Raw genomic sequence first — 25,682 nt, forward strand, 5'->3', positions numbered from 1 at the left:
GCAGGGTCAGTTGTCCTTTAAATATTCTGCAAATAGATGGGTCTTCACTCTGCGTTTGAAGGATACAAGGGACTCTGCTGTCCAGACCTTTTTTTTTTACAACCCAGCCCTGGTTACTTTGTTTGTCACTGCTGTTTGCCTTCCTGGGTGTATTATATAGCTATTATATAGCATATATATAGCTATAGATATATGCAGCTGCTAATATCTAGTTGGTAGCTTTCTGGAGATAATTGTTAAAATGAAGCTTCAGTCTATTTGTAGACTTTCTGTTGGTATCTGGGTGATTATACATGGATCAGAAGTTGTGTGCTGTTTTTATTTTATGAGACCAGGCAAATTTATTCTCTTTTCTTTAATGTTTAGTCTTTTTTTTACTCATTTATTCAATAATTTTCCTGACTGTCCTTTATTTTAAGGACAGTTTCATTTTTGGTCAGGCAGCTGGGATTCTCTTAAATATGTTATAGTCTACTCTAGATGAGGCTGAATCCCTCAAGATAAGTTAAAGATGGTGACAAGAAGCCAGCTTCTATATACATATTATAGATTATATGTAGAGTGGTCCCTGGTCACTCTGGGCCTGTCCTGGACAGAATCATTCACTTATTTTCTATTGGTCTTAGAAAGAGAAAGAAAGAGAAGCCAAATAAAAGTTATTTAAAGAACATTCTAATCTGAAGGCTCCGGCGAAAAAGCCATACATCTTAGACAAGTTTGGTTTTTTTGTCACATACATAGTTACACACAGTATAACTCGCAGTGAAATGGTTGAGAGTGCTCTGTCCAAACTGAGGAAAAAGAAAAACAGGGGTGCATAGAGAAATATATATCTATATATATACAAAATATATTAACAATGTATGTACAATATATATTATGTTTATATACACAATGTACAATGTATATATGGATATGTATATATTTATGTACACAATGTACAGTTCCATCTTGTAATTGAACATATTTACAGTTATATGTTACATGGTGGTGGTCCCCACAGTTGATCAGTTTCCCTGATTCAGGGCCCGAATGGCCTGTGGGAAGAAGCTCCTCTTCAGTCTCTCTGTCTTGGTCTTCAGGGAGCGAAAATGCTTCCCTGACCTCAACAGAGAGAAGAGCCTATTTTTGGGATGGGTGGGATCCTTCACAATCCTCCTGGCCTTGGTCTGGCACCGCTTGTAATAGATGGTCTGCAGGTCAGGAAGTTCCGTATGAGTGACGCGCTCTGCTGAACGCACCACCCTTTGGAGTGATTGTCTGTCCTGCTTGGTGCTGTTCCCAAACCAGACTGTGATGTTCCCCGTGAGGATGCTCTCGATAGTGCAGGTGTAGAAGTTCTGCAGTACCTTGGAGGGCAGTCTGAAGTCTCTTAGGTGTCTGAGGTGGTAAAGACGCTGACAAGCCTTCTTTGCCAGGGAGTTGGTATTGTGGGACCAGGACAGGTCCTGTGAGATGTGAACACCAAGGTACTTGAAACTATCTACTCTCTCCACCGTGGTTCCACTGATCCTCACAGGTTGGTAGTACTGCTCCAGCTTCTTGCTGCAATCCACGATCATCTCCTTTGTCTTACTGACGTTTAGGAGGAGATTATTTTCTTGGCACCAGTTTTCCAGGTGTTTAATCTCCTCCAGGTAGGCCCTCTTATCGCTGTCCCAGATCAGGCCCATGACAACTGTGTCGTCAGCAAACTTGACAATGATGGTGGAGCTGGAAGTGGCTGTGCAGTCGTAGGTGTACAGTGAGTAGAGCAGGGGGCTTAGGACACAACCCTGAGGAGCTCCAGTGCTGAGGGTGAGGGTGGATGAGGCACAGTTGCCCACCCGTACTGATTGTGGTCTGTCTGTTAGGAAGTTGGAGATCCAGTCGCACAGGGATGTATGCAGTCCTAGATCCTCCAACTTAGTAGTGAGTAGGGAGGGGATGATAGTGTTAAATGCTGAACTGTAGTCGACAAACAGCATTTTAACATAATTACCCCTCCCTTTGTCCAGGTGGGTCAGTGTGGTCAGTGTGGTGTCAGTGGGGTTACTCTAGTGGATTCAGCCTTTTCTCAAGGTCATATAAAATCTGTATTTAGAATTTCTTTCTAATTAATCCTGGCAGAACTGAAATGCAATGAGTAGATACTTTGGTTTAACCCTGGGAAATTTCCAGTTTTTCAGTGTCATGTCTTGTAGACTATACTTGATTCTAAAGTAATATTCCAATGGGTTCTGCCATCGTTAAAGAACTCATGATGCCAAGACAAGGTTAGTCAATAATCTAGTTTTGGTCAAAGCAAATATATGGTTTAGTACACTTTGGTACAGGTGCAAAATTGCTGTCCTGCCATCTAGTCATGCAATGTACTCTCGTTGTCATGATTAATCCCTCCCATCTTCTGTCTTCCGTATTTTTCCCTGTCTTGTGTACCTTAGTTCCATGCCGTAGTTTTGTGTTCTCCGACCCTTGTTTAATTTTCAACACCTGTCCCTAGTTTAGTTCATGCATTTAAACCCTGTCGTGATCCAGATGTGGTTGCTGTTCATTGCCCATGTTTCTTGACTTCGTGTGTACATATAATTTTGAATCATTGTGTTTAAGTTTGTACTCTGTGCCTTTGTGTTTCTTAGACACTAGTTTTCCTAATGTCTTGTTATAGCCTGATACTCCTGTTTGCCTTCGTTTATCCTAGCCCATGTTTTTAAATCATGTTTTCCTGTACTCTCCATGTTGGTAATATGACCCTGGACTATGACAATGACTCTGATTTTGAATTTGCCCATAATAAATCTCGCTCTGCTCCGCACATACGTCCGCCTCCTTACCGCTCACCGTTACACTTGTATTTATGAGTCCTAAAACATTACAAATTTAATTATTCGCGATGAGTATGTTGGACATAAGGTGACTAATATATTTGATCATTTAATTGAAGTGATAAAGGGTAACTTATGAACTACATAGTCTGATGCAATGCAGTGCAGGAAGAATCATGGTGCTTTACTGGTTGTATGAGAGTACTGAGTAGTACTGAGAAGATTTTCCCTCCTGGATGTCAAAGGGATTTTGCTTAATTAACTTCAAAATGGTCCCTCACATGCCCACTTTAAAAGGTTTCTAAAAATAAAGGTCTTTGGCTTTGTACACTGATGTTGATGTGCATGAGGAACTGATGGTCATGTAAATGATTATGGGACATGGGTACATGGGACTTTTTGTCAGGGGAGAGACTTAGTGTTGTGTATTTTTTCATTTATGTATTTATTTTCATATCTTATTTTATCTTATGTAAGTAATATATGTATGCAACTCTGGCTAAGAGTGTTTGCCAAACACTATAAATGTATTTTGTATAAGTGTGAATGTAAGTAATGTTTGTTAATGTTTGTACAAAAAATACACGCTACAGAAGGCAGGTTTGGAAACACTAGTAAAAAGCCATGACCTCTTGCAGGCAGTGGTTGCTGCTGAAAGTGAGCACTGGAAGTCTTCTATTGTGTCATACTAGTGCAGTGTTGACCTCTGTGTCAAATTAGTGCAGTGCTGTCTTCTACTCTGTCATACTGTAACGACCCCTCACCAGCCCCACACTCCTTCACATATTCGTACAGTGCTCATGTACCCTGCTTCCAGGTACTCTGAAAGGTGCTTATTGCTCATCTGTCCCTCATGATACTGGCATAGAATATCAGTAAATTCTGAAGGGCAGACATACAAAAACAGCCCACAAGAGCTTTGTGTTTAAATTAGAGTGATAAGGTTTCGATCTTCAAGGTTTCAAATTATTGTGAATATCATATATACAATGCTTCCCATCCCATTTTCTTCTCCACTTAGTCCATTTTTTAGGGCTTGAATTTCAAGAATGGTCCAAATTTCTTAAAAGTCAGTCCTCATTCCAAGTAAACTCTGCTCCCATCAATTGCCTCTGGTGTGGGGAACACATGCCCGTTTGTCAAAACCAGATGCCCTGGGAAAGTGGGCAATAAAGGTTGACAGTTACTTTGGTGCAGTTTCTCAGCTGAATTTGGAGCACAATAGTGGTACCAGGAGTGCTATATTACAACTTACTGACACTGGTTCCACAAAACCAGCTATCTGAGGGATTTTTTTATGTGGGGCTGGATGATATGGGAATCTGATATATTTATTATTTAGTTGGGTTATGGCTGCTAACCAAGCCTGTAAAATATTGGCTCTTCCATCAGCTAGTTGTTGGAGCCTATTGCAGAAAACAGAAAAATCACAGAATGTCACAGAAAATAGAAAAGCTGGAAATTTTATTTAAATGTTTTGAAAAAGTCAATTTTTAATGAAAAAAAGTAAAAAGAAAATGTAATGAGAAAAATTGGAAAACAACTGCACATCCCAGACCAGGATGTGATCTGTCAGATCCATTTTAGATGTTCGGATATAAAAGATCTGCTAGTTCTCTGGTGGACAAGCTCTTGTGGCTCCTGAAATGCCTCATGAGCCATCATGATTGCCCTTTAAGAAAAGAATCTCCCAGTCACAGAATACTTGCCTGCAGTATAAATTTCAAATTAAAGATATTTAATGATGAATTATCACAATCACAAACTTAGAGACTATAAGATATTGATGATGAATTAATGGGTAGTGTGGTCTGAGCGGTATTTCATATTAATTCATAAATTTTGCCTATAACCATCACGGTCATGTAAACTAGAGTTGAAAGACAGATCAATACTGAGGACTGTTTCTATGAATGTATATTACCAATAACAGTTGGGAGGGATACTGGTTGTTACTTTTGTGCCTTGGTTGTTGTGCTGAATTGTGTGTGTCTTTGTGTTTGTATGTGGAGATGAGGTAAAATGTATTGAAGTGCAGCTACTGTTTGTGAACTATGTTTTTAATTTTATCTATGTAATCTATATGTTCTCTACAGACTTGTTATGCTGGGCTATTTGCAATTCTTCCTTTAGCTTTTTGTCATAAAGGCAGGGCTTAAAACAGAGGCTCTTCATTTTTCAGCAGATTTGTTAAATGAGCCATTTCCATGGAAGTAGCCTCGACTCTCAACCACTGTCCAACAAGACCACTACATAAGTCAGATCTACCCTAATCTACAAACAAAATGGTCAGATCTTTATTTTGTTAACTGCTCTGAGCCAAACCGACACCATTGTGTTAAACAGCAAATCCCTTGGTATCTCAGAGGTCTCTGTCAAACTGCTTTCCGACCAGCAAGTAATAGTGTTACAACATGAATTCCCCCCACCCCCAATTTCTCCAGAAACTGCAGGATCCACCAGAACTAACTACATCATATGTAAAACAGCTAGCTCAACTTCCTGCAAAATAACATTCCTTCAAACTTGAGTAGTGTGCAGAATATGTTTGTGCACATTCTAGAGTCTTGTTCTCTGAAACAGTTGGCAGTGGCACTGAGTTGGACATCAATGTCAGTTCAGCCTCTATTTTAATGAAAACCTCTCTCAGACCTTAAGTGGACCTATCAGATGCCAGCTGGAACAGTGAGGTATGTCGACATTGGCAGGAAGAGTTAAGCTCTCTGTTTTCCATCCATTATTAATTGGAATTATTATTCATGTGGGTTAGATATTTTTGTTTCAGTCCACAATAATAACAACAACCTAACACTTTACTCTGTAACACTGAAATTTAAGATAAACCCTACAAATCCTTCTGTGGCCTGCCTCATGTTTTACCAAGTAAAACAATTCAATTTTATTTCATTGCAACCATAAAAAGTTACAAATTTTAATATTATTCAAGTCTGTGTTTGTAATATTCAGGACAATAATGGTGGCAAATTTTGAGCCAAGCTCTACACATAAGGCATTTCCCAGCTTTGATGAGCCCAGCATGAAAGCTAAATTGAGGAAGCAGTTGATGAGGTTGCTGGGAGTATTGTCTCTGCATTCAGGGTCTGTTAGATGTGAGAACTTGGATTGAAATAACACTCATGAAAGATGTGGAAGATGTCACATAAATACCTACATAAATATACACACACACTCACATACACATATAAACATATACTTTCACTCATATAATTATTTACATACTCATACACTCACACAATTATAAAATATTCACAATCTCTACTATACACATTCACGCCCATAAGTATACACATCTACACACTCTCTAATATACATATACACACAGTCTATCAAATATGTACATATATCCCCTCTGAGTCTGTCTGGGACTGTCTACTGTGACTTATTATGAGTCTCCTCACAGTAGCATTTACTTCAGCTGTAGTGCCATGTTTATTGACTGAAGAACACAAAAAACAATAGATTGTCTCTCAGCTCTGACTTCATACACTATCAGCCATATCATACACATTATAGTGACCAGTGTCAGTAAAAAAAAGGAAACTGACTGCATAGTTGTAGAAATGACAGCTTTATTTAATATTTAATTTAATATCATTTTGAGTTGATATGCAGTTGACTGCCAAGAACCTGCATTTCGCTGACCTACCACGATAACAAAAATAGATATCGAGCTTACTAAAATATTAGAAATTCATTAAAGATATGAACAAGTTAAAAAATTAAATAATAAATAATAATTGTCCTGAAACGACAAAGACTACAACTCTCAGCACGTTCATAGTTTTAATAATTATTTACATCTGCACCATTTAATGTTTACTCCATTATAAAAATTACTGCTCCTTAAACACATATACATAATGTCACGGAACGCTGGCCTCCCGCGAGTCACGTGGTTTGGCGCGCCACGTGCAGTAGGAGGGTCTTGTTTGTGTATTGGTAACCACGCCTGCACACACCTGCACCGGGTTAGTGCAGGTGGTCGGTTATTGTCGTCATTCACGTGTTTGTTCACATTGTCTATGATAACCGTATGTATCTTTATGTTCACTTCTTGGATTATGTTATCCGAGATCACTGTTTATGTTGTGTAAAACATATGTCCACGTCACGGAACTCTGTGCGTCCTGCTCCTCGCCCTGCGGCACTCGGGCAGCCTAACACACAATCTCATACACTCACATAATTAACAATTATATGCATATACTTCCATAATTAATACCTATAATAATTAATAGTAATTATTATTAATAATAATTAATACCGTTTTCTTTTCCTCAGTCTGGACAGAGCACTCTCCACCATTTCACTGCGAGTTATACTGTGTATGACTATGTATGTGACGAATAAACCAAACTTGAAACTTGAAACTTGAAACCTACAAAATTCTGATATACACATATACTGTGTGTGTGTGTGTGTGTGTGTGTGTGTGTATATATGTGTGTGTGTGTGTGTATGTGTGTGTGTGTGTGTGTATATATATACACACAAACATACTCTCTCATATCTATATATAGTAACGGCTCGAGTGCCTTAGGACGCACTGACTCCCTTGACAGTGACAGGCGTTTATTGACGTAGACGATGAACAAAAACACGGGCATTGACATTGTGAAAACTGACACAAACAAAGGCAATGTGAACAAGGTCAATGACCTACAGTGATGCACACACCGACAAGGGTTTAAATACTTAAACACAGAACACTAACTAGGTGCAGCTGTGTGCAGACATGTAGGCGTGATTACAAACAAGAAACTCCCACTGCAGGCGGCGGGCCGTACCATGTGACAGTGAGAGGGGAGCGTTCCGTGACACCCATATATACTGTGTGTGTATGCATATATCAGAATTGGTAGGTGTTAATTATGCAAATATATGCATATAATTATTTAATATGTGTATAGTAGAGAGTGTGTATACTGTATGTGTATACATAAAAATTATACACATATACACGCAAAAGCACTTACCAAGAGTGGCGAAGGAAATTATCATTGTCATCCAATAACATTTTCTACATAGCCTGTTATATTTGGCATTGCCAGTACGAGAGTACTATTACAAATGTGTAGAAGAGTGCTCCTAAATTAGTAAAGAAACAAATTCTACAACTCAACTTGACTAGATATTCTAGATTCACATTGATGTGTATGTGCAGAATGTCATATCATGGTCTACTGGGCCTCTGGTTTGGCATGTGGGTGTGTGGAGAGAGGGACTTCTTCTTGCAATAGCGCCAGGGTAGGAACTCCAGTGCAGAGAGAGTGACCATGTTGATTGCTCTCTGCCACGCCTTCAACCCAAGCAAGATAAACTGGAAGTACCTGTAGTTCTCGCTCTCTGATTTAGACTAATCCACAAACACCAGCCTATTATTGTAAAGCTGAGTCACTTACAGGACCCTTCATTAGCACTTGGATTCTAATGCAAGAATTCTGTGTCTGCTACAACTCACAGACCAGCAACAATTAAGTGAGTTAATAACATAGAACAGATAAAAATCATAGCATAGATATTCACGCTGTTGAGATTCTATGATACTACGCAGTGATTATGTTCTGATAATGATGTACATTGATGAAATAGTATGCATGGAGTAAGATTGTATGCCCTGATGATGTAGTATACATAGAACCATCAGGTATGCTAAAACACACTAGCACCGAGGACCTAGATTAAAACAGAAAGTGCTGTTGTTATGCTTGCAGAACAAATATAATATTACTCTATACATTAAATGCATGAACAGCCATTTCAAAAAAGTCATGTGTCACGATTGGCCTATCCCTACCATCCTGTCATCATGGTTACCCTTTTGTACTCTTTTTTTGATTGTTCAGTCTCATCGCTGCTCATTGTTTTCCATGACTTGTTTGTGATCTCTGGTGTTAGTTGTTTATGTCGGTGTTTGTGTTCATACCCTTGACTGTGTTATTTGTATTGATATATCCTGTTCCCCTTTTCTGTTGCCATGTGGGTTTTTTTTTGTTTGCTATGTATGCTCAGACCTTCCATGTTGGCTCCTTGTCCCTGGGCTGTGATTATGACCATGATTCTGGATTTTCCCTTAATAAATCTCTCTCCTCTCAGCATTTCATCTTCCTCATATGTGCTCCATGTTACTTGATGTTTAAATGGCATAGGAGGTAAAGTTATGTCTATGGGTAATAGGTTGCTCAAGGCAGCTTTACATGGTCATGTTATAAATTCACATGTCCTCTCCAGCTGAAAGTTGTGAGATGGTCTGAAGAGTCTTACAGAGGTCAGAGGTCAGATTAATGCCAAGTATGACTAATCTTTAGTATTTACATCTTTAGTAATACATGGATGTGTGTTTTAATTATATATTTTGTGATTACATGATCGAAATGGAATTGTTTTTAGTTTGCTTCTTTTCCATCCTGCTTCTTTTTTCTAAGCGAGTTTCCACTGGGATCACTAAATTTGTCTAAAATCATGACACTTGTGACTTCTCATTTCAATACCACTTAAAAGTATGACGTGAGTGCAATTTAAAGGGCTCTGGGCACATAATGTATGACTCCTTTGTGCCATAAGGGACCTGTCAATTAAAGATTGACTAAAACACTGGTTAATAAACTTATTATTTTCCATATATTATATATATATATATATATATATATATATATATATATATATATATATATATATATATATATATATATATATATATATATATATATCAATCAATAACTGCCAATAAAAACAGAGTCTACTTTACTATTTCATTACAAAAAAAACAGAGTTTACTGGATCATATTTGCGTCCATGTTCTTTTTCAGGTATTTGACTTTATGAGGAAAAGAAACATCTCATGGTGTACTAGGCACCCAGCCAGATGGACACACACACACACACACACACACACACACACACACTCCCACTCCCTTCGCCCGTTGCAGTCACCAAAAACCGAACACCTGTGAACCTCGTTACCTCAAATTTTTGTCTACAGGAGTCAAAATGTGATTTTTATGAAATATTTTAAGTTGAACTACCTAATGGAGGATACAAAGTAACAGAAACGTTTTAACGTGGTTTTCCCAGCACTTTACTGATGTATTTTCTGTTAAGAATGCTATTTATATAAGTTGAAGACATCCCTCTTCCCCCAAAAAAGAAACCGAAAAATAGACATAATGTATTGATAATGTTTTATGAGGTTAAACATCAGAAGGTTTAAAAAGGTTAAACATCATAAAAAGCAGAGGTGTCTGCTTTCTGTCTCTCACTGACTGTGACTGCTTCTGGAACTAACGTGTACATTTTACAAGTTAGTAGCTAGGCTCGCTAACTTCGTTGACAGCAGAGACATTGACTTAAATTAACTATTTAAAAGTTATTACTTGCTCGAACTGAATGAAATTTCTTCTTTTACTTGTATATTTTTAAAAAGACCACAGATGTAGCTAATCGCAAGATAGCTAATGCTAACTAACGGTACTAAACATATTTAACGTTACTGTTTAACACAGTTCAGGCTCACTTGTATTCTGAATGAAATGTGTTAGACGTTATATGCACTATTTTTGCTTTCTTTCTCTGTTTCCTCTGCTTTCATTTCTGAAATCCTGATTTGGTTTATTTTAGTCGGATAGTTAGGTCTATCATCACACGATGTCTGATGCTTGTTAGTGTACGGATCATGGTTCCCCCCTCTAGCGTTCGCGTATCCAGGGCGACGGCTTCCACGTGTATTTTGTTTTGGTTTTGGTTTTGTTCCTGGTTCCCGCCCCTCGTCCCGTGTTTCATTCTCCTCCCCCATATTCACCACCCAGGTGTTCCGTGTTTCTCTGTGATTTCCTTGTTTCGCTGTGATTCCCGCCCCGCCTTTTAGTAGGCATTCTGGGTTTGTGTTTTGTGTTTGCTTACCATCCTGTTGATTTACATAATATTGATTTGTAATTGTAGGGCGAGCTAGCAAGAAAAACCTTACACCTACACCTTTTGCTGTTATCATTGGGAAACTTCACAAATAGCTGTGCAACTAGTTACACAACACACATAATGAAGACTTTGTGAATGTGGAAAAAACAACCAATAGCCATGTTTCCTGACTGCCTGGTAATATTCCAGCCCAGATGATGTTAACTTTGGCTTTATTATGCAACACTTCAAAGTTTCCTGTTTGGAAGGTAAGCATCTAATGATGCTTATGTTTCAGTTCATAAGATCACAAAAGTAGCTGAGAGATGAGTATGTAATGTGAAATATAAACCACGATGCAAGTGCAAGTAGTTTGATAGGGAGATATCCATGAATTGTAGTCTTTACAACAGTTCAGGGTCGGTTACCCATAGTCAGGTCAACACCTGTTTCAATGAGACAGGAAACACACAGAGATACACGCAGTGCAAACTGTTTAGCATAACCAACATAGAATTCCTATTTAAATGTAACATTTACTATCATTACTACAATTTAATCTGTCCACCACCCAAGAAGGCCTTGATATACAAATATATCAGGGTGTGAGTGTTTGCTTGAGTTTTTGGATAGATTAGGTAACATCCATGATGAAGGGAAATAAGGAACATGCAATGGTTGATTGTTGGAACAGTGCAACACTTAAATTAACTTATTCAAATGTAACTTACATTTCATGTTAAATATTACAATTTTAATTTTCAGTTAGCTGTTTCAAAATTAAAAATAAAAATTGTTCATGCAATAATTTTGTGTTTTGTGTACTTTTGTACACCTCACACAAAAGGGTGTTTAGATCTAATATCCCAAAGTTAATATCACATTTCGTATACATGTCTTTTCCCTGAGCCTTTACTTGTTTCATAAATCAGACAAGAAAAGAGACACTGCAGGCTTGGACTTGGTGGTTTAAAACTGACAGAAAACTGTATTTGGTCATTGAAACACATAGGCTTATGTACAAGTTATGTACAAGGGGGGAAAAAAAAAAAAATTCAAAATGTAATGGCTTGAATTGAACTAAAAATGTACATTTTATTGGGGGGTTTTCATACAAAAATACAAATGTCAATCTGTATGTTGATTGGCAATCTCCCTCATAAGGCCTGCATCTGAGAAATATCATGCAAATTTAATGAGACAATAGCTTTCTCCGTGTGTCAGTCTCAAACATGATGTGGACTACAGAATGGGATAAAAGAAAAGAGGACAGCAGCACTCCCCTTTTCATACAATAAAAGATCCATTCTCATGACCATATTAGACCCAAGAATTTCCACTAATGCTCCTCAGTCACAATGTTCCTCCTCGGTTATTTAGCTTTATCATCCGTCTTCTGACCTGCTTTCTTCTGTTTTTGCTGCATAATTTCTGCATCCCTGTAAAGCAAACAGAGATGTTAGATAATTAGTACACAATTTATTAGCTATGATTAAAAGATAAAAGATGATTTACATGGCATAGGGCTTCACCTCTGCTTGCGAGCAGCAGCAGAGAGGCCATCATCTTTTCTGCCCTTGCTGTGCTCAGTCTGCTTCTTAGCATTCTTCTGCCGGGCAAGTTCACGTTGGTTTCCCCCTGTTCATTAAGGAGATTTCATCCACCACTTGCCAATTACTGTTTCTAATTAAACTACTACTACTTTAAAAAAAATTATACAGCAAAATTTAAAGACCTTTATATTAAATAAATAAATAAAATAGATTAAATAAACAATTGAAAAAACAATACTACTACTACTACTAATCTTGAAATGATGCAATATACATAAAATGTAAATAAAACACTCAACCCGACAGGCCAGCCTAAATATGTAAGTTTTTAATCTAGATTTAAACAAACACTTAGAACAAACATTTAAACAAACATAGACCAAAGATTCCTCATATGGTCTTAAAAATTACTCCAAATGTTTAGAATAGTTATAAGAAAAGCCCATCATGCTTATTTGAATTCTAACATGAGCAGGGCAAGCAACTAGATGAAAACAGAAGTAAATTGTATTATTTATTTTAGTTTAGCTATCTATGTGGCTAAAAGCTTACTCGATAAAGTAAACATTCTCTAAATGATCAGGTGACAATTTCATCCTCCTCGGTAGGTTTGCTGCAGTTCGTTCCAATTGATCAAATATCCGTAGAGGAATTGTACTCCTTAGAACAGCGAGCGGTCATGTTAGGGTGAAACAGAACTGTGCTAAACATATTTTATAGAAGCCGACGTGGCAACGCAAGCGCGCATGAGCTCTTTAAAAACAAAGCAAATAGCAAAGTACAAGATAGCATGTATCAAAACTACCATGCGTATCAATAAGCATTAATGACGTTTCCTCTCTGCTGTCGAATAAACTAGTATCTTAGTTTCATTATTTCTCGCTAACTTCGCTAGTACTCCGACAATTATCTTAGCTAGCTAGCCAGCTACAGGCAGTTACGCAAAATAATCAGCTACCAAGCTAGGTAGCCAGCTACATTTCATTAGCTAATCACATTACCAAAAGTATTAGCTATTATGAATACGCCAGTTTTAGCTAAATACATTTCTTATCTATATAGGTTAACAATTAATGTATAATTAGTTAGACACCTAGCGAGCATTAGCTAGCTAACGTAAGATGGGCAACGTTAGCTAGACAGCTAGCTTCCTAACTAGCTACGCAGTTAGCTAGCTAGTTGTCTTAAGCTTGCACATTCAGTAAAACTTCCAGCTATATATTTTACCTAATATAAGTACCGAAACGATGCGTATTAGAATATCATATGGCGGCATCGTGTGAATACAATCAATAGTAGAATAACCTACTCGTCATGGTTTTTGGTGTCTAAAGCCCCAACAAAGCTCAGCCCAACCGTTAGCTAGTCGACCTAATAGCTTTCCAAGGCGACTCGACGTGGGTGTTTTGTCCCGCCTCTATAGCCTGTATATCTAAAATTATCCAATCATTTTGTGTGTAAGATTAACGCACTGTGCAACCTGGACGAAAACATGAGAAAACGTGCAGTTTGGTCTTGCTGTTTTCAATCTATAAACAGGGAGTGTTCATGGAATACACACATACGTTTAATCAGGGGGAATGTTTACTGAAAGTGCTGTATATATGAAAAAATAGAATTTAAAAACAACAATACAAATAAAAATAGATATGTGTCAACCACCATCTTTCTGTCCCCACCCCTGACTCGTTTTATCCATATGTATCTGACTAGCGTGGATTGTCTGGGAGTGTCTAGATAGGAAAGTTTGGCTGGGAAATACAGTTTTTCGCTGACACTTTATTGAATCTGTCATAGTAAGGAAACTTTGGTTTTTGGACAACTGGGAGAACATCGATTACTAGGCAATGAGTCAAAAATTACATTTCTGTTATTTCGGGTGCATACCGATAGTCAAACTACTGTGGGTTTGTCTTAGGACGTGTTTACTTTTGGAATATTATTTTCTAGACTTTGCACACCTTAAAAGTCTTGTCTAGAAATAGCTAGGCATATAGAACCGCTCAAACCTTCATAATATCGTTCACTGTTTCTAAAAGCCTTGTGCTGTGTTGTTAATCCAGGACCTATTAGAAAATACGATAGATTTTGACGTATTAGCGGCATGCGTTCTTGTTTACGGTGTGAGGTTGCTTGTCCTTTTCCTCGCGAGATCTAGCAACAGGCAACCAATCCGAAAGGTTCGTTCTTTAGCGGCGTCCAGATCTCCAGAGATACAGGCGAAACAAATTTGACAACAATGAGGTGAGCTATCTAGGGTTAGCTGGGTGGATTAAATCGAATAAATGTTTATGTTTGAAAATGTTATTAACAGGCTCCTGCTCCGTAAGTTATGTGTTTTATTTATTCTCAGAAGAAGAAGCTCAACTCATAGCACCGAACCAGCGAAGCAGTTGAAACAAGTTTGTTGTTTTGCATTGGTGTTTGAAAGCAGATTAGCCACTAAATTAGCGTTGACTAATGTAGCTCACGTCAGGTTAGACTGCAAGCTAGCTATACTAACTAAACAACTAAATCCCTAAACTAGCTACATTTGAACAAAATATTAGGCTTGCTAGGGTAGCTAACTAGTGTAAAGACTGAAGTGCTGCGTAAACTAGGTTAGCTAACTAGCTAGCTAGCTAACGATATCTGTCTAATTTCAATGTAGCAATCTAAAGTTAATCAAGCTAGGTTCGGTAAGTAGAAAGCGGACAATAACTAGCTGGCTAGAGTGGGTTATTTCAAATACTTTTCCTGTAGCTATATATTTTTATGTTCGTTAGGAATAGCACACATACACAGCTGATGAAGGACCTCTGTCAGAAACGTTCTGTTTCTCTGCAAACTGTGAACTTTACCACAATTTTAAATCACAATTTTGAGTGAAACTGACTTTCAAACTGTTGCTATAATTTTAAATGCAATAGCTATATACAAAATAATTGACTATTTCATTAAAAACGAATGAACATGCTTTGTAATCAAAGGAAGTTTTGTCTTCGCTAATAACTAAGTTATTTCTGGTAATTTATTGTTTTATAGCAGGTTGTTGCCAGATGAAGGAAGTATTACAGTTTTTCATGCCAATTCAGTTTAACTATTGTTTGTTTTATATATAACATAAAGTAGTTTTATTCCATCAAAAGAGAATAAAGCCAGCAGAATATTTCATTTTGTACAGATAGTGTCCTTTACCTTGCATTGAGTTTGATGTCACATTCACAATGGCTCAGTCCAGTGCCACAAAAGTTGCATGGAAACTCCGTAAGTACAACTTTTTGCAAGTCAATTTTGATTAATTTCTAACTCATAACAAATCTGCAGATGTATTAGTGGTGCTCAGTTCCTATTGGCTGCAGTTTAGTGTGAGTAATAGTTTGTTTCTAAGGCAGTACAATTAAATGTTACTGAATTATTTGTTTGTGACTGAAATTGAGATGCCCTGTGCTTGAGATTTTGTACAGCGTTATAGATTTTGTTCCTGTACATTTCTATTCCTATACATTTATTTCTGAAATGTATATTTTGTGCTTTAGAGGACATGGTTGCCCACTCTAGTAATGTATCTTCATTGGTGTTGGGTAAATCATCAAGTCGCTTGCTGGCCACTGGAGGAGAAGACTGCAGAGTCAACATCTGGGCTGTCAACAAACCTAACTGCATTATGGTAGTGGCTCCATCAGATTGCCTTTTGTGTTGGGGTGGGCGATCTGACAATTTGATATCGTGATCGAGCTTGAAGATTTGCATAGTCCACTTTTCAAACGAATCATGGAGATCACGACATTTTATGTTCTTGCACTAATGTTCCCAAACTTCACAAAAACAGATGGCCAGTAATAAAGAGCATCCATGCTATGTTCACAAACCGACAGAATGATTGCCTACAAGGTGACTGCTGATTGGCATACTATAACACTAGCTTTTATCATGGGGTCATTTTTGTTTGTGACTCTTTTAAAAAACAGTTCAAAGTGAGTTAACTGTAAGAAAGATATGGAGCTAGTGCCAAAAAGTGACTCTGTCAGTAGTATTAATGTGATGGCTATGTACCATAGACTGTATATACAGTCTGCTATGCACAGTCAGATTTTTCAGAAAACAAATTTATCTGTAATCTTTGTTGGGCAACTTCTCAAGGTAAAAAGACAAATCACACCTAGCTAAGGACATGGTGCCATTCAAAGCTATAGAATGTGGAATTTAAGACACTGATGCAGACACTGATGATGGATGCATGGTACGATTTGTCAAGTTGCAAATATGTTTCTAATAATGAAAGACAAAGGACTGCAAAATAAAGCACTTTTTAGTTTACATTTTCCTTCTACAGTGCTTGAAAAATCTGTTATTTAATTGTTGTGTTATTTATTTTTACAGCTTTGTTTAATATTTAGAATAAAGTTTAACTCAGGTTTAATTTACCATTTTGAAAGTGTCTAGTGCAATATGTTTTAAATGGTGCAAATGGATAAGATCATAGGCTGTTTCAAATTTGGATATTGACAGCATTTGTAAAAATTGGGAAGAAGGATTGCAATTCAGATTCTGGATCATGTTTTTATGTTAAAAAGATCATGATATGATTTTTGTTTTTGGGAAGATCGCCCATTCCTAGTGGTGTGTGTGAAACTATGCAAAACAGACATTCGTTGCTAACTTACTACTTTGTCTCTGCAATTGCATATCTTGTCTGTGGTGAAGCTGTTGAATACATTTTTGTTTTTTGTCCCCTTGTGTAGAGTTTAACAGGCCACAACACCCCTGTGGAATGTGTCCAGTTCAGTAGCTCTGAGGAGCAGGTGGTGGCTGGCTCTCAGTCAGGCTCTCTGCGGGTCTGGGACCTGGAAGCTGCCAAGAGTGAGTTTAGTGTGTTTATGGACGTCTTCATTTGAAACTTGAAGGCACTAAGCACAAACATTTTGAATCAAGTGATGTACATGTAAAAACATGCATTGGAGATGCAACCCATTTTTTGTTCAGGCACAATAAATGCAACAAAAGTAAGAGAGAACAGATATATTGAACACACACATGATAAATTGAGAAAAACCATGTTTACCCATGTAGTATTGTTTTGCTTGTAGTACTTCGTACATTAACAGGGCACAAGGCAAATATCTGCAGTCTAGACTTCCATCCATTTGGGGAGTACCTGGCCTCAGGCTCCATGGACACTAACATTAAGGTGATACAAGCATATTACTCTTTATTCTTGCAACATATGTGTCATATATCCTCCAAATGTCTGCAAATTCCTGTGTGTATTGTATTAAAATACATATAAATTCTGCTTTTTGTAGCTGTGGGATGTGAGGAGGAAAGGATGCGTGTTCAGGTATAAGGTAAATGAAAATCGTTGTGTTGTCTTAGAGATGTATGCATGTATATGATGATAAGCTCAGGTAATCAAGCTTCACAAAAATTTATTGTAATGCTTGTAACTGACGTTTTGTTGAGGAAAAATGTTTATATATTTGCAATATATTGCCAAGGGTGATTTTTAATTTTTTTTTAGCTAGTAGTTTAGGGAAACCAAAGAAAGTTCAAAAGCTTTGTAAGTTGGACTGCAGTGGGGAAAAAAAGTATTTTTGTTTGACTTGAATATCTGGGGTTGGAATAAAGTGTCCAAATACAGTGTAAACACCATTAGTTTGATTATTTTTTTAATTTGTGAGTTTGTAATTAGTGTTTTCCTTTTGTCTATAATGTGGTTTTGTTCAAATTAAACAGTTAATACTATAGTCAGGTGTGTTTCCTTCCTTTGTTGTAGGGGCATACTCAAGCGGTGCGGTTTTTGGCCTTTAGTCCTGATGGGAAGTGGCTTGCTTCAGCCAGTGATGACAGCACAATTAAGGCAATAAATACTCCTTGTAATTAATGTGTAGATAAGCAGTTTGATGTTTTCATGCTGTTGTGTTTTTGTTCTGTTCTGTCTTAATGCTCATTTGCCCTTCCCCTTTTTAGCTGTGGGATTTAACAGCCGGGAAGATGATCACAGAATTTACATCACACACCTCATCTGTCAGCATTGTCCAGTTTCACCCTAATGAGTACCTTCTGGCTTCAGGGAGTGCTGACAGGTATTCAGTGTATTTTACTGCATGAGAACATAAGAGATTGACTTATAAAGGTTATTATAGTTACCTTTTAGATTATGTTCTGCTATTCTAATCTGCTTTTATTTTGGTTTATATGGTAATCGTGGTTTTCATTGTTTGATTTGTGGCATTCTGTGATATCTGTAAAGTAATAAGTAGTACCATAGAGAGTTTGATCAAGATGAATACAAACAGCAACAAAAGAGGACCTACATGGGGCAAACAGATGCGATGTGTCTATTCTAATAAGTAATGCTGTAAAAGCAAGATACAAATTTATGAAGTTATCCTTCTACAAAGTAAAACTGGAAGACTCCACATAGCCAGTAACTAATATTTTCTTCACTAACTCCATTCCTAATGCTACAATCTGTTGTAAGTAACGCTCTAGATCCCTGGAAGTACATGCCTATACAATGATTTTGTAGTCTCCTTTGAAAACATCTCATCACGGCTTCTAAAAATGCACAAAACCTGTAGACTTGGAAAACTGACATACTTCTTATCACACACTGACATAGTAATTCAGATTTGTTCTATATCTCATCAGGATTTTGCCATTTCTCTTCAGGCAGGCTTTTCAGTCCATTGTGATCTCAGACTTGACTACTCCCAAACACTTCTCACAGGTTTCTCAGTGTGTGGTTGCCTATAAAACCAAAAATGTGTCCTTATTGTGTCCTTCAAAATATTTGCAAAAAGTACATTTCATATATACATGTATGAGAGATTCCTCACTCTTGGATATCCACCTGATGAGACTGATGAGCTAGGCCTAGTTCCAGATCTTCTGTTAGAAGCACTTCTTGACTGTTTAGAGCTAGAGTCATGGCTAGGGAGAGCAGTTTCTCTGTATAAATAAAAGGTGTAATTGTACTAGTAAGGTGGGAAACCATGTGCAAGCACACCTAAACTCTAGATATACTGGTTGAGTAGGTGAAAAATATTGGTTTAGGCTGTTTAATGCTGTAAAAATTGTTTTGGTCTGCAAAGGAAAATGTGGAGATTTGTTTGAATAAAAGAGAATACAAAATTGGATAGATTTCACTGGCATGTAAAAATAATCAGGTTACATAGATGCTATATGCCTGGACATTACAGTTTTTTCATAGAAATAAGAGGGAGTTATTTGTAATTACCTCCCACTTCTCGCTGCGTGCTGTGTAAGGAGTTATCCGTAGTTATTTCCCACTACTTCAGTGCAGGTATGCATGATCTATTGCTTTTACTCTGTGTGATGTCACTCTGGTCCAAGTAGCAACACTTTCCCAGAGTTAGACTTCATAACCTACAGATATACTTTTACCCATCTGCTTGGCAGGACCATAAAGCTGTGGGATCTGGAGAAATTTGAGATGATAGGCTCCTCAGTAGGAGAAACAGGAGTTGTAAGGTGGATATCACTCTTTGGCGCTCCTTTTTTTTTGTTGTTGTTGTTGTTTTTGAAGTCTCTCACCTTGTTTATCTGTGTTTTCTGTTGTAGGTGTGTGTTGTTCAGTCCTGATGGTAGTTGTTTGTACAGTGGCTCAGAGGACACACTGCGAGTGTATGGCTGGGAACCTGACCGCTGCTTTGATGCAGTGCATGTAGCTTGGGGCAAGGTGGCTGACCTTGCAATTTGCAACAATCAAATGGTCAGTTCCATACTGAGAAAGACATATACTTTTGTGTATTTAATATGCATTTTTCATTGTAATAACATCTTGGTGGTTTAGTTACTATGAATTATGAAGTATTTGAAAGGGGTAGTTCCAATGTTAACTGAGTGAATTCTTTTTGTTTGATACATATTCATTGTGAATGAACTATAGCACCATATTCAATCATGGTTCACCTTGCATAGATATTTTATTAAGAAACCATACCTGGGCATGTTGCCATATAAACTTACCACTCAGAAACCTTTGCGGAAATCATTAGTTAGTGTCTAAGGTGGCAGTTTACGTCACAATAAAGTCATAGTCTTCCACACTGACAGTTAACTTGCAACAATAAAAATAATTAAAGGAAAACTTGAGGATGAAAAGTGTTTTTCATCCTCATCCCTGTAGTACATGCTACCATGAACAAGAACATATGTGGTCCCTGTACTTAAAAAAACAATAAAAGCCTGTTGATTTGAAATATTTGTAATGGAAGTCTAGGTGGGCTTGTTGAGTTCAGCAACTGCCCTAAGTTTACTTTCAATCTGTGGGGTTTTTTTTGTTGTTTGTTTCTTGATTTATTTTTTGTTTGTTTGTTTTTAAGTGCTAGAATATTCATTCAACAAGTGTAGCTAGGCTCATAATGTGTGTTTCTATCTCACCCTCTCTTTTATCCTCTCTATTAATCATTGCCTTGATTAGATTGGAGTGTCTTACAGCCAGATGAATGTGAGCCTGCATGTTGTGGATCTCAGCCGAGTAAAGAAATCAGGATCCGTGATCCAAGGACTAATTCAGGACGATAAGCCACTTGCAGTTCCCACTCCTAAAGGAACAACACTACGCCGTAACTATGAGCGAACCAATACATCATGCAACAGACAGAAGTGCGTCTCAATTCCTTTTGCTCACACATGCATTCCAGACATAATTCCTGTTATTTCCTGTGATGTCACTTCCTGTCACTTGAGGAGTTGAGTTGAGTTGTGTTTTAGTGTGCTCTAGGTGTGGATTAAATTGAGTGCAGCGTTTCGCCCCATAAACCATGAAATTTTAATGACAGGCTTGAAAAAACAGTTTAGATGAGCTCTGGCCTAGATTTCACTTTACTTGACAGTTACCAGTTTGTACGTCATCAAATGTAGTGGATCTTTCTGCCTTACATTTTGTCTTCAGTAAGTGGAAAGCATGCTCAGTTGGTTTGAGGTTAGGTGACTGACTTCTGTGATTTCAGAAAAGTCCATTTCTTTGCCGCCTTTTGGCTTGCTTTCATGGTATTTTTGAGTCATTATCCATTTGTCCTGTGAAGCACCATCCTGTCAGTTTTACAGCATGTGACTGATGATGTCAATGGTGGATATGCTACACATCATAAGCCCTTTCTTTCCTTCTCCATACTCTTCCCATCATTCTGGTATAAATTAATCTTGTTCCAGAACTGTGCAGGCTTTTTTTTTCTGGCAAAGTCTAATCTGGTCTTTCTTTTCTTGAATGTTAGCAGTGGTTTGCATCTTTAATTCAGACCTCTGTAATTATATTCATGAAGGCGTCTATTGGTTGTACCCTTTGACAAAGATACACCTACTTCCTTCTGTGTTCTTGACTTGGCTAGATGTTGTCAAGGGGGTTTTCTTCACCAAGGAAAGAATTCTGCAATCATTCATTTCCGTGGTCTTCCAATATGTTTGGGATTCTGAGCTCACCAAAGCATTCTTTCTTTTTTAAGAATGTACCAGACTGTTGATTTGGCCACTCGTAAAGGTTGTGCTATCTCTCTGATAGATTTGTTTGTTCAGCCAAATGTTGACACTTTGGACCACATATTGAGAGTTCCCATAAACAGCTACCAAATGCCATTTCAATGCCTGGACTCCAGACCTTTTGTCTTCTTCAATTATCATGAATTAATGAGAGAACAGGCTACATTTGGCCATGAAACTGTTTGTCAGTCAGTTTTTCAATTACTTTTAAGCATATGAAAATGGGGAACTAATCTAAAAAAAAAAGTTTGTACTCCTAAATGGTTAATCCAGTATTTTGTTGAATTAAAGGTGGAAGCCTACAATTCAGTTACATCTTAACTGATTCATTTGTAATCCATTGTGTTGGTGTACAGAGGCAAAATTTGCCGTTGTCCAAATACTTTTGGAATTGAATTTATTAGCACAGAGTTGGCGTTAGATGTCAGTTTGTTAGAATTGATGACTCCCAGGTGCATCCAGTTCCTACACTGCTGTGATATTTTTTGAGGAAGCTTTTAACCATCCTACTCAGTTGGGGGAGAAATACACCTACACTAGATGTAAAGATATACCAGAGAAGCAGTAAGTAATGGATGATCACTTATGAGTTCCTAAAGGTTTAGGTGTGCTCATAAAGATAAAACAGAAACAGGGTTATCGTTCATTTGAGTTTAATTAATATGAATTCCTGTAGCAACCAGTAATTGACCTGCTTTTGAGGTCACTTTTTATAATTTGTCATTTATCTTTTGACTCATACATAGATTTTTATGATTTATTATTATTTTATTCAATTTTTTGATATTGTTTTTATTTGTGCATATGTGTACGTAGAATGAAGCAGAACCCAGATGCAGACAGGCGCAGTCCTGAGGGGGAGAGGCGTAGCCCAAGCAGTGAGGAGGAGCGTGATGAGAAAGAGAGCAGTGCAGAAATCACCAATCCAGATGATTACAGAGAGATCTTTCAGCCCCGCAATGCCATCTGTGAGACAGCCATGTTGCATGCATGGATTTACAATACATGAGAACACAGATATACAGTCTCATCTTTTTCTCTTTACTCATGTTTCTTGCTATGACTCTCTTCAGCACGCACACCTCCCAAAACGAATGAACCCTTCCCTGCCCCACTTGAGGATGGTGAGTGTAAAGTGTGTATAATTAAATTCTAAAATATATTGGGTATAGAGGTGTATGTGGTTTTAATTTGAAGATAACTGCCAAAAAATTCCTCAATTTATGTATTTGTTTTTAGACACCATTTTATTAAAGCCCAGTCCAGCTGCAGAGATCCTTACTCCAATGCCTGACAGAGTATGTGTTAAATTACTTTTTTTATTCTTTGCTTTTTCTGGTTTATTTGTGTTTTAATGTACTGTGTGTATTTTTGTGTGCAGCTGAAGGCACCCACTGCCTCCTCCACGCCTGTTCTGAGAGTGGAGCCCACGGTTGTAGTTGCCGTCCCACGACCACCCAATTCTGTGGTAACAGCGTCGCTCGCTCCTCCCTCAGGGCATGTTGTACCTACATCCAAACTCAAACCCAATTCAGCCGTCATCCCCTCTACACGCAATGAGCCTGTTGGCCTTAATGCAGGGGACTTCTTACCAGTGAGTGTGAATGGATCCTCATGTCTTACTCAGAAACTGAATTTTCTGTGTAGAGTTACTTATACATGCCCTTCATGTATTCATACAAAATCCTGTTTGTGTGTGTTCATGTACATAAAAGCCTGCACAAAGTGGTAAGACCAGTGTCGCATCTGATGAAGAGGCACTGGTTCAGATCAGAAAAGGGCACGACACGATGTGTGTGATGCTAACCAGCCGACACAAAAATCTTGACATGGTGCGGATTGTCTGGGCTAGAAATAATATCAAGGTAATTACTCAAAAACTACTCAACAAGTAATATATGTAGAGATGGTACAGTCCTGCATTTTGCTAATAGCACTGGTTTCATGTATTCCTTCACAATGTAGGCAACACTTGACTCTGCTGTGTCCATGAATGATTTGTCCATTGTGGTGGACGTCCTCAATATAATCAACCTTAAACCGTAAGCATACACATCCATATCTTCAGAAACATGAATGAAAAGTCCTCTGCACTAATAGAGGTTATCAGAATAAGAACATTATTTGAAAAAACTTCCATGAATAATAAGTATTTGAATAATAATTTTAATAATAATACTCATCATCTGGTAAACGGTTACTTTTAGGTCACTTTGGAAACTGGACACCTGCAGCTCAATCTTACCTCAGATTGAGGAGCTCTTGCAGAGTAAATATGAGAGGTAGGTGTAAGGCATATGACATCACGCGAAGCAGTAACACTTCTACACTGCAGTCTGTAAGTGTGTACACTATGACTATGTTTAGACAGTCCATAGGTATTTTGGACAGAATACTTGACACAATTATATGATTGTGTGTGTGTGTTTTTTTTTATATATATATATATATATATATATATATATATATATATATATATATATATATATATATATATATATATAAAAAATATAAAAATCTCTCTCCCTTTTCTGCCCCTAGCTATGTGCAGACTGGATGTACCTCTTTAAGACTGATTCTGAAGCGTTTTTGGCCATTGATTTCAGACACCTTAACCGCTCCTCCATCTGTTGGAGTGGACATTACACGGGAGGAGAGGCTAGTATAACCTTCATTCACTCTGGGTGCTAAACAGCTCTATTCAGTTTCACTGGTGTTATGTCTAATACAGTATAGCAAAAAGCTTTCTTAGTGGTGAATAAAACACTTTATAAGACTTAACAGTTTGACACATACTAAAGTGCACCACAGATAACAGTTGATAATGCAGCAGGCAGTTCTATTAGAACAGGATGTACAAAGAGTATTAACCCAAAGATATGTGTAGACTAGTAAAGTGTCCAATAAAAGTGAGATAGTTGAGTGACCTGTTATCCTGAAATAATCTAAGCATTAAAATAACATTATAGTAAAGCATGGTTATTGTACATTGCAATCCCTGTCCCAATTTTCTATGAGTAACGATATTGCACCAGTCAGTAGTTTAATGACAGCTGTGGGAGTGCAGCATAGGTAAGGCATGTTTGAATAACTGTTACTGTTTCACAGGCATCAAAAATGTAAGGCATGCTATAAGCAGCTGAAGAACCTCAGTAATGTCGTAAAGCTCCGGGCTGAGCAAGTTGGTCGTCATGGCAGCACTTTCAAAGAATTGCAGCTACTTATGGCACCACTGGACTATTAACACACGCACACTACTGGTGAAAGCACTGTGTGCCTAAAGACTTGATTGTGTCTGCAGGCTGTAATGTTGGCAGCAGTCTGCAAAAACCAAAACAGCCTTTTTTTTTTAAAAAAAATGTAAAAAAAAAAAAAAAAAAATGTAAAAAAAAAATGCAGTTGTATAGATCCAAAACCACTTTTGCTTGGTATGTGTATTTCTAATTTTGAATCTCGTAAGACATTAGACCTGTAACATCAGAAGCAATGTTTTGTCTGAATAAAATGTATTTGATCCATCTTACAATTTGTGATCAGTAAATGCATGATACTCCCTTGAATTTACAAGTTGTGTAATTTTCATGTAAATATGCTACAAGTTTAGAATGTATAAATACTAAAGTGTATGCTTTTTTAAAATATAAGACAAACATTAATAGGGTAACTCATTGTAACTTATGTCTCAAGTTGGAATCTTACTAAAATTAAAAAGGACTAGCTAGGGAAATGTCAATTGCTAATGTACATAACATTTTTATCTGCTGTACTGCAGATAAAATCAAAGAATAAGACTAATGTAAATACTTTTGATTATTTTAAAACTAGATTACTACTGTACTTTTTCTTTGTAGTATATATAGACTGGTATAAGAGATTTGTGAAAAAAAACATTTTTTTAACTGGAATTTTTCACTTCCCAAGACAT

At 37.4% G+C, this 25,682-nt stretch overlaps 2 protein-coding genes across 6 annotated transcripts; one reads left to right on the top strand and one right to left on the bottom strand.

Annotated features, from left to right (window-relative positions):
• Positions 1-11,679: 11,679 nt before the first annotated feature.
• On the bottom strand, positions 11,680-13,679 carry serf2b (small EDRK-rich factor 2b). 3 transcript variants are annotated; one of them, XM_081710071.1, is made up of 4 exons: positions 13,581-13,655; positions 12,824-12,931; positions 12,251-12,356; positions 11,680-12,157 (listed from the first exon to the last, which is right to left on the bottom strand). In XM_081710071.1, the coding sequence occupies exons 2-4, from the start codon at positions 12,837-12,839 to the stop codon at positions 12,091-12,093; spliced, it is 189 nt and encodes a 62-aa protein (XP_081566197.1). In that variant the 5' UTR covers positions 12,840-12,931; positions 13,581-13,655; the 3' UTR covers positions 11,680-12,090. The 3 variants fall into 3 exon arrangements, with proteins under 3 accessions (XP_081566197.1, XP_026853666.1, XP_026853664.1); XM_026997865.3 differs by lacking the exon at positions 12,824-12,931 and having other exon boundaries at positions 13,581-13,679; XM_026997863.3 differs by lacking the exon at positions 12,824-12,931 and having other exon boundaries at positions 13,499-13,637.
• Positions 13,680-14,197: 518 nt separating this feature from the next.
• Positions 14,198-25,275, top strand: katnb1 (katanin p80 (WD repeat containing) subunit B 1). 3 transcript variants are annotated; one of them, XM_026997858.3, is made up of 21 exons: positions 14,198-14,515; positions 14,625-14,673; positions 15,435-15,517; positions 15,790-15,920; positions 16,996-17,113; positions 17,341-17,441; positions 17,557-17,598; positions 18,027-18,110; positions 18,221-18,336; positions 19,676-19,747; positions 19,838-19,988; positions 20,700-20,884; positions 22,574-22,725; positions 22,831-22,881; positions 22,997-23,055; positions 23,139-23,351; positions 23,473-23,622; positions 23,723-23,799; positions 23,965-24,039; positions 24,299-24,415; positions 24,866-25,275. In XM_026997858.3, the coding sequence occupies exons 3-21, from the start codon at positions 15,478-15,480 to the stop codon at positions 24,999-25,001; spliced, it is 2,070 nt and encodes a 689-aa protein (XP_026853659.2). In that variant the 5' UTR covers positions 14,198-14,515; positions 14,625-14,673; positions 15,435-15,477; the 3' UTR covers positions 25,002-25,275. The 3 variants fall into 3 exon arrangements, with proteins under 3 accessions (XP_026853659.2, XP_026853657.2, XP_035382244.1); XM_026997856.3 differs by lacking the exon at positions 14,625-14,673; XM_035526351.2 differs by lacking the exon at positions 14,198-14,515 and having other exon boundaries at positions 14,524-14,673.
• Positions 25,276-25,682: the final 407 nt, after the last annotated feature.

The sequence above is a fragment of the Electrophorus electricus genome, chromosome 3 (genome assembly GCF_041902795.1).
Source record: "Electrophorus electricus isolate QZ-2024a chromosome 3, ASM4190279v1, whole genome shotgun sequence".
NCBI lineage: Eukaryota > Metazoa > Chordata > Actinopteri > Gymnotiformes > Gymnotidae > Electrophorus > Electrophorus electricus.

Bases quoted from the DNA above. Each gene is read 5' to 3' on its own strand.
- serf2b (XM_026997863.3), bottom strand. From the start codon at position 13,547: ATGCCGCCATATGATATTCTAATACGCATCGTTTCGGTACTTATATTA. The intron at 12,357-13,498 runs GTAAAATATATA...CTTAATGAACAG, and splicing joins CGTTTCGGTACTTATATTAG to GGGGAAACCAACGTGAACTT. The intron at 12,158-12,250 runs GTGAAGCCCTAT...TTTGCTTTACAG, and splicing joins GCTGCTGCTCGCAAGCAGAG to GGATGCAGAAATTATGCAGC.
- katnb1 (XM_026997858.3), top strand. From the start codon at position 15,478: ATGGCTCAGTCCAGTGCCACAAAAGTTGCATGGAAACTCC. The intron at 17,442-17,556 runs GTGATACAAGCA...TGCTTTTTGTAG, and splicing joins CCATGGACACTAACATTAAG to CTGTGGGATGTGAGGAGGAA. The intron at 19,989-20,699 runs GTCAGTTCCATA...TGCCTTGATTAG, and splicing joins CAATTTGCAACAATCAAATG to ATTGGAGTGTCTTACAGCCA.